Source organism: Cricetulus griseus, chromosome 3 (assembly GCF_003668045.3).
Source record: "Cricetulus griseus strain 17A/GY chromosome 3, alternate assembly CriGri-PICRH-1.0, whole genome shotgun sequence".
In the NCBI taxonomy this organism is placed as follows: Eukaryota; Metazoa; Chordata; class Mammalia; order Rodentia; family Cricetidae; genus Cricetulus; species Cricetulus griseus.
This window is the reverse complement of record NC_048596.1, coordinates 24495537-24512219: the sequence shown is the minus strand read 5'-3', so window position 1 is coordinate 24512219 and position 16683 is coordinate 24495537. Positions and strand designations below refer to the sequence as shown.

The following is a 16683-nucleotide window of genomic DNA, read 5'->3' as shown; positions in this document are numbered from 1 at the left end:
ATTTGGGCATCATTCTCTCCAAACTTCTTCCTGCTGTTTGGGGGCACTGTCAATACCATGGTGATCCTTAGAAAACCCAGAAACCTGGTCAAATACTGACTGTAGTAGTCTGCAAGGCTGCATTGTCCCAGCTGTTTGGATGTGGATCACCTGGGCTACTGCTTCAGGGGGTCTTGCTTGATCAAACCATATTTTAAAACATATTGTAAACCCTTTAGAGGTTTTTTCTTCATCTGAATCTGTCTTTACTGTATATCACTATCTTTTTCTGGCCATGAATCTTTTATTTGCTAAACAGCATGGCTAATTTTTTTTTTTTGGTCTATGGAGGCTTTTTATTTATGTTTTACATCTCTAGAAAAAGAATCCCAGGATTTTCCCTCCTGTTTTCATCTTGCTTCTTCATGGTCCATGATGGCCAGCTGAGGTTGTCAGTACAATGAAGCCAAACTGACAAGACAGGAGCAGATTGTTCTGCCATTTTTCTAGGTCTCTGAGCTGCACATCAAATCTAGGGCTGGTCACTCCACACTTGTTCAACCTGCCTGTGAGGTTCACGACAATTTTCCCAGCTCTGTGGTCATCGATGATTTCAAATTCACCAATGTAACCGTGCTTCATCATCACAGTTAGGAACCAAAGGATGACTTTGGAGCAGGGCCTGATGAGGACATGGCGTTTGCCTCCTTCTCAGCATTGTTGATGCTCTTCAGAGCATCGGCCAGAATATTCATGAGCACCATGGTGACTGCGCAGAAAGATGGCGGAAAGTCAGCACAGCTAAATTTTTATTTATTCTAGTTAGGGAACAGGCTTGTTTCACATGTAAGTCCCTTCTCTCTCTCCCTCTCCCTCCCCTCACCCCCATCCCTCCTCCCCCACACCCAACCTACCCCTCACCCCATCCACCCACCACTCCCCAGGCAGGGTAGGGCCCTCAACAGGGGCTCTGCAAAGTCCACCAAATCTTCCTGTACTGGTCCTGGGCCCTTCTCCATGTGTCTAGGGCCAGAGTGTATCCCTTCACGTGGGATGGGCTCTCAAAGTCCCTTCTTGCACCAGGGAAAAATACTAATCCACCACCAGAGGCTCCCTGGAGTGCAGAGGCCTCCTTATTGACATCCATGTTCAGGGGTCTGGATCAGTCTTGTACTGGCCTCCCCGACAGCATCTGGGGTCAATGTGCTCCCCTTGTTCAGGCCAACTGTTCCTGTGGGTTTCTCCAACCTGGTACAGACCCCTTCACTCTTCATTTCTCCCTCTCTTCAACTAAATTCCCGATTTCAGCTCAGTGTATATCTGTGGATGTCTGTCTCTGCTTCCATCAGCCACTGGATGAGGGCTCTAGGATGGCATAAACAGAAATCATCAATCTCATTTTAGGGGAAGGGCTTTTAGGTTATCCTCTCCACCTTTGCCTGGATTGTCAGATTGTGTCATCCTTGTAGGTCTCTGGAGATCTCCCTGGTTCCAGATCTCTTCTTGGACCTATAGTGGCTCCCTCTGATATGGTATCTCTCATCCTGCTCTCCTCTATTCTTCCCCCAACTCAATATTTCTGCTCCTCCATTTCCTCTCCTCTACTCTTCTTCTCTTGCTCTTATTGTAGCAGCTCCCTCCCCCCTACCCTCATGCTCCCAATTAGCTCAGGAGTTCATGCCACTTCCCATTCCTGGGGACCATTTATCCCTTAGAGTCCTTCATGTTTCCTAGTTTCTTTGGTGAAGAGGATTATAGGCTGGTAATCCTTTGCTCTATGTCTAAAATTCATATATGAGTGAGTACATACCATGTTTGTCTTTTTGTGACTGGGTTACCTCACTCAGGATGGTTTCTTCTAGTTCCATCCATTTGCCTGCGAATTTCAAGATTCCATTGCTTTTTTCTGCTGAGTAGTACTCCATTGTATAAATGTACCACATTTTCTCAATCCATTCTTCAGTTGAGGGGCATCTAGGTTGCTTCCAGGTTCTGGCTATTACAAACAATGCTGCTATGAACATGGTTGAACATATGTCCTTGTTGTATGAACATGCACTATTTGGGTATATACCCAAGAGAGGAATGGCTGGATCTTGAGGTAGACTGATTCCCATTTTTCTGAGCAACCGCCATACTGATTTCCAGAGTGGTCTTACAAGTTCGAACTCCCACCAGCAATGGAGGAGTGTTCCTTTTTCTCCACATCCTCTCCAGCATAGATTGTCATTGGTATTTTTGATTTTAGCCATTCTGACAGGTGTGAGGTGGTATCTCAGAGTTGTTTTGAGTTGCATTTCTCTGATGGCCAAGGATTTTGAGCACTTTCTTAAGTGTCTTTCAGCCATTTCAGATTCCTCTGTTGAGAATTCTCTATTTAGTTCTGCACCCCACTTTTTAATTTCATTGTTTGGTGTTTTGGTGGCTAGCTTCTTGAGCTCCTTATATATTTTGGAAATCAGTCCTGTGTCAGATGTGGGATTGATGAAGATCTTTTCCCATTCTGTGGGTGGTCGTTTTGTCCTACTGACTGTTTCCTTTGCCTTGTAGAAGCTTCTCAGTTTCAGGCGGTCCCATTTATTAATTGCAGACCTCAATGTCTGTGCTACTGGTGTAATGTTCAGGAATCGGTCTCCTGTGCCAATTTGTTTAAGGGCAATTCCCACTTTCTCTTCTATAAGATTCAGTGTGGCTGGATTTATGCTGAGATCTTTGATCCATTTGCACTTAAGTTTTGTGCATGGTGACAACAGGTATGGATCTATCTGCAATTTTCTGCATGTCTGAATCCAATTGTACCAGCACCATTTGTTGAAGATGCTATCTTTTTTCCAATGTATAGATTTAGCACCTTTGTCAAAAATAAGGTATTCATAGGTGCGTGGGTCAATATCAGGGTTTTCAATTCGATTCCATCGGTCTGTCTATTTTTGTGCCAATACCAAGCTGTTTTCAGAACTATGGCTCTATCGTAGAGCTTGAAGTCGGGGATGGTGATGCCTCCAGAAGATCCTTTATTGTAAAGAGTTGTTTTGGCTATCCTGGGTTTTTTATTTTTCCATATAAAGTTGAGTATTGTTCTTTCAATGTCTGTGAAAAACTGTGTTGGGATTTTGATGGGGATTGCATTGAATCTGTAGATTGCTTTTGGCAGGATTGCCATTTTTACTATGTTAATTCTACCTATCCAAGAGCATGGGAGATCTTTCCATTTTCTGGTATCTTTAATTTCTTTCTTTAAAGTCTCAAAGTTCTTATTGTACAGGTCTTTCACTTTTTTGGTTAGTGTTACCCCAAGATATTTTATGTTGCTTGTGGATATTGTGAAAGGTGATGTTTCCTTTATTTCTTTCTCATTAGATTTATCATCTGTATATAGTAGGGCTACTGATTTTTTTTTTATTTAATTTTGTATCCTGCCACTTTGCTGAAGGTGTTTATCAGCCGTAGGAGTTCCCTGGTAGAGTTTTTCAGGTCACTAATGTAGACTATCATGTCATCTGCAAATAGTGAAAGTTTGACTTCTTCCTTTCCAATTTGTATCCTTTTGGTCCCCTTTTCTTGTCTTATTGCTCTAGCCAGAACTTCAAGTACAATATTGAAGAGATATGGAGAGAGTGGACAGCCTTGTCTTGTTCCTGATTTTAGAGGAAACGCTTCAGCATGGCTAAATTTAAAGCAGATGTTTTAGCTGCTGGCTTTCCAACATGGTGGGGTATGTTTACCACAAGCACCTGGGAGGCAAAGGCAGGAAGATTGCTGTGTGTTCAAGGCCAGCCTGGTCTATATACAGAGTTCCAGGTCAGCCAGGGCTGCACAATGAGACCCTGTCTCAAAATAAATGGATATTCTTGCACTTACCCAACACAAATTTCTATCCTAAAGCTAACCCACCAGTTGTAATGTTAATATTTGACAATATACTTAATTGGAAATCAAGATCCAAAGGTCAGAAACTCAACTCCCACTCCCCGCACAAAAAAAAAAAAAACAAAAAAAAAACAGAATAAAAGAAGCCACCTGAGGTTGGCAGCAAATTTTAATTAAGTAAACACATAGGAGGAGGAGGCAGGGAGGTGCCGGAGGAGCAGAGGTACCGGACACTTGCTGGTAGAGGTCTACACAGTGTGATGGGCTTCAGGAAAACCTACGCATGTGTCTGGAGACACCAGAACTCGGGGGCAAACAGCAGCACAGAGCCAGTGAGAAGGCCATCTGTCATTCCAGGTTTAGAAGTTTCATGTGGTTCATGATTGGGTGATACTAGGTGGTTGTATATGTGTGTGCGTGTATGTTTGTGTGCGCACGTGTGTGTGTGTGTGTGTGTGTGTGAGTGTGCGTGTGTGTGTGTGGTGTGTATAATGTGTGGTGTATATTTGTGTGGTGTATATTTGCATGTGTGTGTGTCTGTCCCACCCTCTGGGCCATTCTTCCCCAGTCCTGGACACCTCCTGGTTGGCCTACCATTAACTTAGAAGGTTTGGATTCCCGGGATGGGCGTGGGGTGGGGTGCAATGTACCATGCAGGCCCAGCTGCGTCTGAAAGGCACGCCCCTCTCTTGGACCTGTGCTGTGAGGCATGCACAGCTCAGACCCTTGATGGCTCTGCCTCTTGCTTCCCTGGTCCCAGATCGGCACTCCACAACATACTCCCCACTCTGCATGCATGCTCTACACGGAAGCCCAACCCAACATACATCATGATGGATCAAGTAATAATTTTATCCTCAAACTGTAGCCTGTCCAACAGTGGCTCTCATGCCTCAAAACCAAGTTCATACCTCCATAATCCCCACAGACAGTCACTGCTCAGAGTGGTCACCAAGAAGGGACCCCTGAGCCTCTCTGCCATCCTCAGTGGCGGCCTTTGTCCTCACACTTGTCATCTCAGGGACAGTGATGGCTCCTGCACCTCAGGAGGATGGGGTAAATAGAGGGCAGGAGGGGGCGGTATGGGAACAAAAGTTCTTGAGGCTTTGGAGTGGCTTCACCTACATCTCTTTGGCCATCTCCACTTATCTAACAAGGGGACAAAGGGTCAGAAAGGGATTGGTACCTTAATAAGGCATGTAGGTAAAATGGGAGCATGAGCTCAGCCTACAACATGAGCAAGACCCTGGGTTCAGGAGGGAAGGGGGGAGGGGACGAGAGGTGACACACAGGATCCCAATTTTTTAAAAAAATATTTATTACATATATAGTGTTTTGCAAAAAGAAGACACTAGATCTCATTACAGATGGTTTGTGAACCACCATATGGTTGCTGGAAACTGAACTCAGGACCTCTAGAAGAGCAGTCAGTGTTCTTAACCACTGAGCCATTTCTCCAGAGCCAGGGTCAGTTTTTTGACAGCTGAACATTGGAGCAGGTTTTGCTATGTAGTTCCAGCTAGACTAAAACTTGCAATCCTCCTGCCTCAACCTCCTAAATTCTGGGATTATGGGTATGCATGCCCGGTTATTGCTACATTTTTGACCTGATTGGTATAACATAAATTGGAATAGGCATTGAAATCAGGTTTTGTGTGGAGCACTTTTCACGGAAGTGTTTTGTCTCCATCTGGTGGACAGTGCTGGTTTTGCGCTGCCAGCCCCACTCTTCCCCAGACAAGTTCAATCAGAAAGGCTATATAATGGGATCCAAGATCAACATCTAAAAAACAACACATAAAGAGGGAAGCATGGTGGTACAAACCTTTAATCCCAGCACTTGGGAGGCAGAGGCAGGCAAATCTCTGTGAGTTCGAGACCAGCTTAGGATAAAAAGTGAAACCTCAAAGAAATAAATAAGTAAAAAATAATAAAAGTCTTGCTGTTGTCCAAGGACCTGTGATCATTCCCTGGGACTCACATAACCACTCTTGGGTTATGTCTGACCTCCACATTGGTGGTGTAGCCCCTCACACACACAATAAAAAATATTTTTTTTAAAAAAAGGTAGGTATGATGGGGCTTGCTGGTCAGACAGCATGACTTAACCTGGGAGTCCCAAGACAAAAGATATTTTTAAAAACAAGGTGGACAGCACCTGAGGAATGACACCAGACCTCTGAGACACACACACTCACACAATTACGTTAAAATATTAAAAAGTTAAAAATAATTAACACTTCATAACTGATCACAGAGTCCCGAGAGATGAACAAGAACTGATGGATTCACTATTGGTGAAGACAAGGAAGTCTCTCTCTCCCCAGCCTCCGTGAAGCAGTGTGTTATGTATCCGTATGCACTCACTTGTGCCACAAAACTTCAGAGTAGATTCCTTGTGTTTTCGTTTGCTTTAAAAACATTTTTAATTTAGTTTATGTCCATTGGTGTTTTGCCTGCATGAATATCTGTGTGAGGATGTTGGGTTCCCTAGAAGGGGAATTACAGTTTTAAGTCACCATGTGGGTACTGGAAATTAAACCCAGGTCCTTTGGAAGAGCAGTCAGTGCCCTTAACTGCTGAGCCATCTCTCCAGCCCCTTGTTTGCTTTCTTAAAGATTCTTCCTACACAGTCAGGGCTACCTTTAGCTGTCATGTCCCCCATTTCCCAATTGCTGGGATTAGAGGCACACACAGCCAGACCCAGCTGGGGACAAACTCCAGGATTTGTTGCTTACCTCAAATGTGGACCAGCATCACATCCATGTGAGCCTTAGAAAAACTGGCCATGCTCATCTTTGTGTATGCCACCCATTAAGGACCCTACAATAAAGGAACCCTCAACTCCCCTTTGAGAACATACTTGTTAGCCACACGGTAGCCCTGGCCTGTAATCTAAACACTAGAGGTAGGAGTGTCAAAGGATTGAGGTCAGTCTGAATTCCAGGTCAGCCCTCATAGAACACTATCTCATTTTGTTCTTACCTCCACCCTCTTGGAAACAGGATCTCAATGTGTAGTCCTGGCTAGTTTTGAATTCATTACATAGACCAGGCTGGCCTCAAACTCAAGAGATCTGCCTGCCTCTAACTCTGTTGGGCCTAAGCCACCACACCAACTCCATTTGTATTTTATTTGAGACAGGGTCTTGCCATGAGGTCTAAGAATAAATTCTCCACACTCCCCTTCTTTGAAAACTTCCTGTAATCTCCATGCTCTGCCTGCCTGCACAGTCATGACCTGGTTGAGCACCCACTGCAGCTGGTTAGTTTTAATATGTAAGTTTCCATGTTCTGGTAACTTTACTCTTAAATTCTTCATACTTTGAGATACTGAAATATTTCAATCCCACTGGCGGTATATATGCACAGTTGGTTTGTTTGTGGGGCTGTCTTTGCCATCTTTTCTTATCACCATATCTTGTTAATAGCAGCTCTGAGGATTCCTCATGATTTTGTGCTTGTGACCATGTTGCCCAGTTGTATATTTCCCAGTGCTGATACCTTGTTGCACTGCCTAGGACCTCAGACACAAATCTAGAAGAGGTGTTCTCATGAGGGCCTCAGCAGAAGCGTCTGCACTCCTTCACTAAACGCCCGCTGTATCTACTTCATAAAGTTCCCTAGTGGGGTGAAGGCAGGCTCTTCATTTGCTGACACTTTCATCATTAGCTTCCTAAAATACTCTTATTAATCTACTGAAATGATCACATGCTGTTTTGCTCTCCATTTTGTTACTATGATAATACCAATAGAGAAGGGTTGCCTTCTAGATCTCCTAGAATATTAACCTAAAATGGTGTAATTTCCTGCTGTTAATTGACTGTGTGCCCTGGGGAGAAGGGCTTGAACTATGTACTCACTCTTTGATAATGGACAATCAAACCTTCCATTTCTTTTCATCTGTCTGGGTGACTTCCTTTTGTGTCAGTGACAGGGCTCAACAAGAGTTTGGTCTCCCACACCAAGGCTCCTATTTTACAAAAGTTATCTATAAAAGTCTGAAACTGAGCTACTTTAGCAAACAAGATACCAACATTTATGCACATAAATGTGTACGTGCACAAATATACACTAATCCACTGCTTTCTGCAACAGAGTAACAGAAGCCAGGAATCTTGTCAGATCGTGATGCTGAGGGGAAGCTGAGGGCGGGCACTATTCCACACCAACTATAAAATAATCCCACACAGAGAGTTTCGGTTCAGGAGATTTATTGTAAACAGGGTAACCCCAGGACCTCACCATACTGGCAGTGTCACATGCTCTTACACATCAACTGATTAAAAAGACTTTTTTTTAAGTCTCTGGTAACTCGTGACTTTTTCGCAAATCTCGCTTGCTAAGCTTGAGTACACGGCAGTCTCTGGGTAGTCTGTTCTTGTTCATGGACCACAACCTGGACCCGCTGAGATGAACCGGTCAGGATGTCAGGTGACACACAGGAGCTCTAGAGCACACTGAACACCATGGGCAGGTTCACAGAAGCAACATGGAATTGTTTTCCAGTCTCTTCAAGTGCCTCTTCTCATACAAAAGACATGCTTTTAACTGTACCCATCTTTTAAAAATGAGCTAAGTTACTCAACGGCATGTAATCATTTACAGAAAAGGTAGCAGACTGCTATCTGCTTTTACACTGATGGATTCAAATACTCAGAACTAATTTTAGATTTGTCTTGTATATATTTTGCAGTTCGATGAAAAGCTGCATAGTCACGCTGGGCGGGGTGACGCACGCCTAATCCCGGCACTTGAGAAGTGGAGGCAGGAGGATCAGGAGTTCAAAGTCAGCCTTGGCTGCTTGGCCAATTGCTTAGACGAGAAGGAAATGATGACTCACACCTTCTGATGGGACAGACAAGAACAGGTTTCTCACCGGGAGACTCTAAAACACGTGGATAGAAGACATCGCAGCACCACGGGGAGAGCGGCCTCCACAGCCGCCCAAGTTCACGTTGTTTGGAAAATGGCAAATATGAAAACTTAAGCTGTGAATAGCCAAGACTCTTTAGCAGAAAATCCTGGCAAATCAAGTCATACGGGGCAGTCAAATGTCACTTGGAAACGCCATTCTGCACTTTGCCTGAGTTGGTGGACAAACAGGAGCACTTTCTATTACTATTGCCTGTGTGTAGAAACATAGCCACGCTTGTTCTTGAAGCAAGTTTTAATAATAGCAAATATTTTAAAACAGCTGTTAAATCTACAGTAACATTTTCACCTAAAATAGTATTCTTGTGAGAAAAATATTCTTTAAAAGTCCACCCCAGTCATCATCTGTATGTTTATATTCATATATTCAAAAAAATAACACTTAAGGCAAGATGAGACTGGAAGCAGCAAGGGAATTTAGAGTCTTTCGGAGACTGCTATGTAAGAATGTAACCGTTTTATATCTCCAAAGAGGTGGCTTTGTATTTGCTGCCTTTTAAGTCCCTTAAAGGGGCAAATGATTTAGTTCACAGACTGATCGAAAATTCACCCTAGGAGTTCTGGGGGTCACAACAGGTGACGTTAGCACAGCATGTCTCACACGCTACACAGCAGCAAACATCTGCTGATGGAACACCAAAAACCAACTACGAAAACCAGAAACGTCAACAGAATTCAACGAGAGAAGAACCCACAGGAATCCTGAGAAATCCGAGCTTGATGGAAGGCTGACCTGTGTTTCTAGCACTGTAAATCGGGTGTGCTCGAGGGCTTTCCAGCATTTGACTAAGAAGATTAAAAAACATACCCAAATTTTATAAAAACATTAAAACCATGCCTTAGATAATCAGCAATTTCACTAATAAACGAAAATGACATTGCTTTGTGCATTATCTGCCAAATGTAATGTTTTCTGTCGGTTTACAGGAAACTATCAAATACAAAGCAGATTTGAGGATCAGTTCTTAAAAAGGTAATCCTTTCTAAATGTTTTGAAGCCTTTTAGAAAAAAGCTCTTATTTTCTTCAGACAAGTGACTATTTTACAGAATAAGGAAAAAAGATTCTATTAGGATACCCTTCTGCAGATTAAACAGTTGATATAAGGGAATTTCTCTTAGGACTAAAAAGGAAAAAAATTAGGATATTTAAGAGGCATGTATTTTAAAAATATTCTACATCTATAAGATTTTATAATTTTATTACTTTGGGTTTTTAACATTTCTACATAATAACGTCTGATAACTCTTTTCTGTTTGTCTCTCTAATAGCAAGCCAGAAACTACTCAAGTGGTTAAGACTGCTCCCCCAGCCCTGAAAGATACAGGAACGTATCCACTCTCTTCAGAGCTTTGCAGCCATGAAATTAATATGTGGCTTCACAAGGGGAAACAGTGGCAGGCCACGCTTGAACTCTGTCATGTTATGAACCACTTCAGGCTGAAAAGGAAAAAAAAGTTTTCTTTAGTGTTTCATTTAAAAATTATACTGAACAGCATATCAACTTTTGGTGGGAGGCTGGGGTGTTGGGGAGGAGGCGGTGTTTACAATACTGCACCCAGGCCGGAGGGTCATGGGTGAGTCTGCAGAGACTCAGTGCATGGGGCCCTGGGCCAGAAGACAACTAACTCTTGGCTTTCGCCTGGGCAGATACAGGCTGACTCGACCACCCAGCAGAAGTCTGATGACTTTGCCCATTTTCTCACCCTTCAAGTAAATGCTAGTCTTTCAAGATTATTAAATACGGAGACACTATAGGAAGGGCCACACACTCTCACTCCAGTAGTCAAATCTGGGAAAGCTAGGCTGGAGATGGCTTCGTGCAGAGTGACACAGTCCAGGCCAGAGGCAAAGACAGAAGTAGAGGAGCAACCCTGCATTCCTAGTATTTGTGAGGTCGAGGTAGGGGGATTAGGAGTTCAAACCAGCTTCAGCTACACTGAGTTTCAGGCCAGCCTGCGCTACATGACCCCCAAACAAAAGAAAACAGAGGCAAAGGCAGACAAGGGCAAAGGCTGAGTGATGGAACATTCGAGAAGACCTGAAGTAGCTTCAATACTAGTGACCTGAACCTCTAGGTTTTCACGTGTTCTGGTGAATGAGCTCTTTCTAAGTAGGAAGAACTCCGACAATGCCTGATGTTTCTTACCTGTGGCAAGGCTGGCGCTTCTGACAAGTTTATATCATTCTGAGGGGGGAACTCTCCAACAACAGGACCTGGAAGGAAACCAAAACTTACTATTTACTCCATACTTGCAACAAGATCAATTTTAAAAAAATCCAAGATAGACTTAGGTCATTTAAAAAATAAACCATACCAGGCCTTTAACACACTTTTCAGATCCTGCCAAGCACCCGCTCCATGTTGGTGCCTCTGAGGCCATATAACCTTGGCCTCGCATTTCTAGAGCCCAGGTCTGACCTGATTAGACTCTGAGGCACTGACCTTCTGGGAAAGCAAGAGAGGAGGACGGGGCAGGTGAGCCGCACCTGCAGGCCTTCCCCACAGCCACTTCTGGAGATGACTTCTTTATCACTCCGTCCCCCCTCCCCCTGAACTTCTGCTTGTCTTGTTTATGTGTCTTCACTTTCTGGTGCTTTGTAAGGCGAGTTACTATGGTAAGGGACAGCCATCATATGGCTCAATATCAGATTAAAAATGGAATTTTTAAAACGTCAGTAGCCAATACTTACAAGAATCCATTTCCCTGGCAAGAACATGGACGGATACTTTATGTCTCCTTGGTGCATCCACGGCCAACATTTCCTAAGCACAAAGAAAACCAAGGTCACCTTCTTATGCTGTTAAGAAACTTAGAACAAAGTTCTCTCTGAGGCCCTCTTTTCTTTCCTCTCGTGTGATTTTACTCTAAAAGATTCAAGGAGGCAGGCAAGACTTAATTTTCTTTTTTTGAGGTGGTTGGAATTGAACCCAGAACCTCACTCATGCCAGGCAGATGCTCTATCACTGGGCTATACCTACCCCTAGCACTGCCAAGAGTCATTCCCATTTTTATAGATGAGGAACCAAGCCCAAGGGAATTAAGTGATTTGCTCAACTCATAGTTAATATATGCCTGAGTCTACACAACTACTTCAGTATTTACTAGTGGTCGTTTTTTCAGATAGGGTCTCACTACATAGCCCTGACTGGCCTAGAACTCAATATGTAGACCAGCCTGGCCTGGACAACTCACAGAGATCAGCCCACTTCTGCCTCCCAAATCCTGTAATTATAGGCATGTGCCACCATGCCTGGCTGATCTTTTCTTACATTTATTATCTGTGGAGATGGGCACAGTGTGGAAGTTAGAGGACAACTATCTGAAGTCTACCCTCTCCATCTACCTTTTGGGGTCAGGCTTTATGGTGGGTGCCTTTATCTGCTGAGCCACCTCATGTCTGGGCCACCTAGTGATCGTAAACAATTCTTTATCCCTACCTTTTCTTTCTTTCTTTTTTAAAAGACGGAGTATTACTATGCAGCCCAGGTAGGCCTTAAACTTGCAATCCTCCTGCCTCAGCCTACCCAGTGCTGGCTCCTCTAGCAATCTTCACTCAGATCACTGTCCTTGTTTCTCTAAGAACTGTCAAATTCTGCACCAAGGGTCTGCTGGTAAGCTGTGGCTCCTCATTTATCACAGGGACAGGAAACGAATACTGGGTAAGTCGTGCCTTGTATATGGCAGTCTCCTGCATTATTCTCAGTAAGCTGTCACGATGCTGCTCATGCTAATGATTGGGCTCAATGACAACTGCGGTGCTTGAGTCAACAGCTTGCAAGCATCTCTAGGTTCTTTTGAAGGATTCCCTTTGCTTACAGCCTCAAATGACAGCAGAGCTAGGAGAGATTCTCCAGACCTTTCCCTAAGGCTGGAACATTACTACGATTGCCAAAGGGGTGATCATTGTGACGAAGCTTCTTCTGAAGCCTTAGCCAATGAAACATGTTGTCTTCTCAGAGGGGAAAGATCATGAGACAAACCAAATCCACTCTACAGCTGTGAGTAGACAATTATCATAAAACTGCTTCTGGGTATCTAAAGGAAGCCTTGCTGCTGTAGTGTAGCAAGTCGGACCCCAGCTTCCCCAGTTCCTGACAGAGCGTGGACTAGATTTCTAAGGCTGCTCTGACCTCTTCTTTTAGAAGCTCAAGGACCTGTATCCAGCACCATGGAATACCTTGTCTGAGAACTTCTTACTCTAGTAAAAAGTTTACTTCCTAAAACAAACAAAACAACAACCACAGGGTCTTAGCCCTGTGAATGGTGCACACCTTTGATCCCAGCACTCAGGAGGAAGGCAGGTGGATCTCGTGAGTTGAGGCCAGTCTGGTCCACAGAGTAGTTCAAGAACAGCCAGAGCTACATAGTGAGACCTTCTCTCTACCCCCCCCAACACACACTGCCCCCTGCCATAAAAGACAGGGTCTCACTGTGTAGCCTTGGCTGGCCTGGAACTCTCTAAGTAAAGCAGGCTAGCCTTCAAGTCAGAGATTCATCCATATGCCACTTTTACTAAAGGCATGTGCCATCATACGCGACATAAAAAAAAAATCTATTCTTGACCCCTCTTACTTCAACAGAAGTAATGAGTTTGGCCATCCATTTCTACCCCCTAAATGGCTCAGATATCATCACTCAAAAACATGTATTCTAAACAGATGTATACATGGCTATTATCCCACAGCCCCAAAGAGGCAGAGGCAGAGGCAGAGGCAGAGGCAGAGGCAGGAATGTTTTGAGTTCAAGGCCAGCATAGACTATAGAATGAGTTCCTGCCATAAAAAGCAAAACAAGGGCTTGAGAAATGACTCAGTGTTTTAAGATGAACTCAGAGCAACTGAGTTGCTCTAAGTACCAATGTCAGGCTGCTCACAACTGCCTATAACCCCAGTTCCAGAGGATCCAATGATCCCTTCTGGCCTCCGAGAACACCTTCACTCATGAGCAAATATCCCCTCAACACAATAAAAAAGAAATCTTGTTTGTTTTGAGACATAGTCTCCTTTTGTGTGTGGGGGGCTCAGGCATGCTTACTACATGGGTCCTGGGGCCTGAACTCAGGTCCTCTTGCTTATACAGTAATCACTTTACCACTGAGTTCCCTTTCTAGCTCTATATTCCCCCTTCTGTATTGTCAGGGTGATGTGACTTCACTAATACCTTTTTGCACACCCAGAAAACAGCAGCTTTGTGGTTTTACACACGAGGGGAAAGAGGCATTGGTGACTGTGGACAGTATAAACTAATCAGTTTTGTCTATGAAACTTCCAAGTCAGGGCTGTTTTCTTTCCTTTTCTGGTTTCTCGAGACAGAGCTTCTCTGTGTAGCCTTGGAACCTGTCCTAGAACTAGTTCTGGAGACCAAGCTGGTCTCGAAAGCATAGAGATCCCCCTGCCTCTGCCTCCTGAGCCCTGCGATTAAGGTTGTGCGCCACCACTGTCCAGCCCTGTTTTCTTTTCTTGACTCTCCTCCTGCCACAGCTCCACTGGTGATGGACTGAAGGGGTGTGGAAAGCCCTAGATGTAACTAGGTAGTCCTCACTCTCCATACACCCATCCTTAAGAGAACTGCAAGCGCCTCCACGACAAAGCACTGGAAAACGACACTACAGATATCTCTCCCTGAAAGATTTGAGCATAGCAGCACATAGTTCCTGATCAGACAGCTCATAATCACAAATATAATCCAGGCTAAGTGGCTAGAACTTGGGTGGCAGTTCCCTGGTGCTAAGGTAATTGCAGACTATAATTTTTTCTTTATCCTAAATCAAGCATAAAAGTACTTTATGTAAATTAGAGGTTCTAACAAATCACAAAGAACAAGCAACACTTCAAGTAAGTACAACTCTACTGTGGCATAAATTTTGAAATTCATTTGACATGTTGTACTGCCTAGTTTTATGTCAACTTGACACAAGCTGTAGTCATCTTGAGAGGAAACCTCGACTGAGAAAATGCCCCATAAGATCCAACTGTACGAAAGCCTGAAGAGCATTTCCTCAATTGGTGATTCATTGGTGAAGGCCGAGCCCAGGGTGGGTGCCATCCCTGGGCTGCTGGTCCTGCGTTCTGTAAGAAAGCAGGCTGACCAAGCCATGGGGAGCAAAACAGAAACAGCGCCCCTCCATGGCCTCTGCAACAGCTCCTGCCTCCTGCTTCCTGCCCTGTTTGAATTCCTGTCCTGACTTCTTCCAATGATGAACTGCAATGTGGGAGCGTAAGCCTAATAAACCCTTTCCTCTTCAGGTTGCTTTGGCTATGGTGTTTCATCACAGCTATTGCTAACCCTAACTAGGACATGTACTCATTTTATACACTACTCTTACGTCATTAGGGAGGTAGAGACTTAGATAGAACAATGATTCTCTTAAAGCTGTGCCGGAAGACCCTAATGGCAGCGCCTCTCCTTTCTCTGTAGCCTTCGCAGGAAGCACAGACACTGGAAACTTGGGAGCACTGCTCACTATCAGTATGAAAAACAAGCTGACCAGTGTCTTGTTTCCTTTGCTCTCCTTGCCCACTGAAAAGCTTGGCAATGTTATATATTTAAACAGCATGGCAGAAGACAGCAAAAGAGCCTGGAAATGGGAGCTTGGAAACTGGAAGAGCCAGCCATTATAGTCTCCAAAATGCAGAGGGGACTGGATCTAACAGAAATAGGTCAAAGTGTCAAATCCTAAATTCTATAAAACGCTTTCATAAATCCAGTCTGAACGAGTTCAAATACACAGTACAGCAAGTAGTTCATTACCAACCAAAACTTAGGAGTCAATGAGATGGCTCAAGTGGGAAAAGGTGCTTGCTTCCAAGCCTGACAACCTGGGCCCCACATGGTAGAGAGAAACTACTTTTACAAGCTGCCTTGACTTTGACATGCATGAACCGCACACGTATACACATACACATTAAACATATAAATACTAATTAGAAAATAAGATAAAAATCTAGATAACAAAGCCACCAACCTTGTAGAATTTGATGATATCATCCTTGGTAAGTGTCTTTAAATATGCAACTTCTATGTTATCTGAAAAGGTAACCAACCAAGCAGTAATTAATATTTTTTACATTGAACAGTCTAAAATACTGCACTGAAAGACAATACATTTCACTCTACGCCTGTTGAGTATCCATGATTTTAAAGACTTATTTTCATTTGTGTGTCTGTGTAAAGGTCACAGCACGGCTTTTGGCTGGGTGTCTCCTTCCACCTAAGGGTTCCAGGGATTAAGCTCAGGCTAAGACACCTGTCACTCTTCTCTCCAGCCCAGCCTAGGTTTTCTCTGTGTAGCCTTGGTTGTCCTGGAACTCACTCAGTAGACCAGGCTGGCCTCAAACTCACATATATCCACCCACCCTGCCTCCCAAGTGCTGATATTAAAGGTGTGTGTCACCCCTGCCTGGCCAGATATCCACATTTTAAAGCCACCATCTGCTAAGTAAGCAGGGGATAGATTCCAAGAAAAGTAATTTACTGTGCTACAGTAGTTAAGACTTGGCTTGGGAACTGGGTTCAATTGACCCCCGTGAGATGCTAGATCTGGAACCAGTCACTTTGAGTTTTCTACACCTTGGTTGCCTTATCTTGAGACTGAAGGTAACAACCACTTAGTAAGGTTATAATGACAACCAAGAAGGTGACGTGACAAATGATACCAGGCACAAGGTAAATGTTCAAACAAGGTAGCCATCATTAGTAGTAGATCCAACTGCTAGAAAAACCACAGATAAAGGTCAGGTACAGTATTGCATGCTTTTAGTCCCAATACTTGAAATGCTAATGCAGGCAGAATTAGGATCTCTATGAGTTTGAGGGTAGCCCAGTCTGCACAGCAAACTCCAGACCAGCCAAAGGTATGTAGTGAGACCTTGTCTCAGTAAAATAAAACAAAACAAA

The 16683-nt window shown here is 43.8% G+C and overlaps 1 protein-coding gene and 1 pseudogene across 2 annotated transcripts in view; both read right to left on the bottom strand.

The window, feature by feature from the left end:
• Positions 1–354: 354 nt before the first annotated feature.
• Positions 355–743, bottom strand: LOC100767076 (annotated as a pseudogene).
• Positions 744–8045: 7302 nt separating this feature from the next.
• The window catches only part of Ide (insulin degrading enzyme), a 94142-nt gene continuing 85504 nt past the window's right edge, over positions 8046–16683 (bottom strand). For both annotated transcript variants that reach the window (XM_027406320.2, XM_027406319.2), the window contains exons 22-25: positions 15752–15813; positions 11477–11549; positions 10932–10999; positions 8046–10222 (exon numbers count right to left, since the gene is read on the bottom strand). In XM_027406320.2, coding sequence (XP_027262121.1) covers positions 10127–10222; positions 10932–10999; positions 11477–11549; positions 15752–15813 — 299 coding nt within the window. In that variant the 3' untranslated portion in view covers positions 8046–10126. The remainder of the gene's footprint in view (positions 10223–10931; positions 11000–11476; positions 11550–15751; positions 15814–16683) is intronic.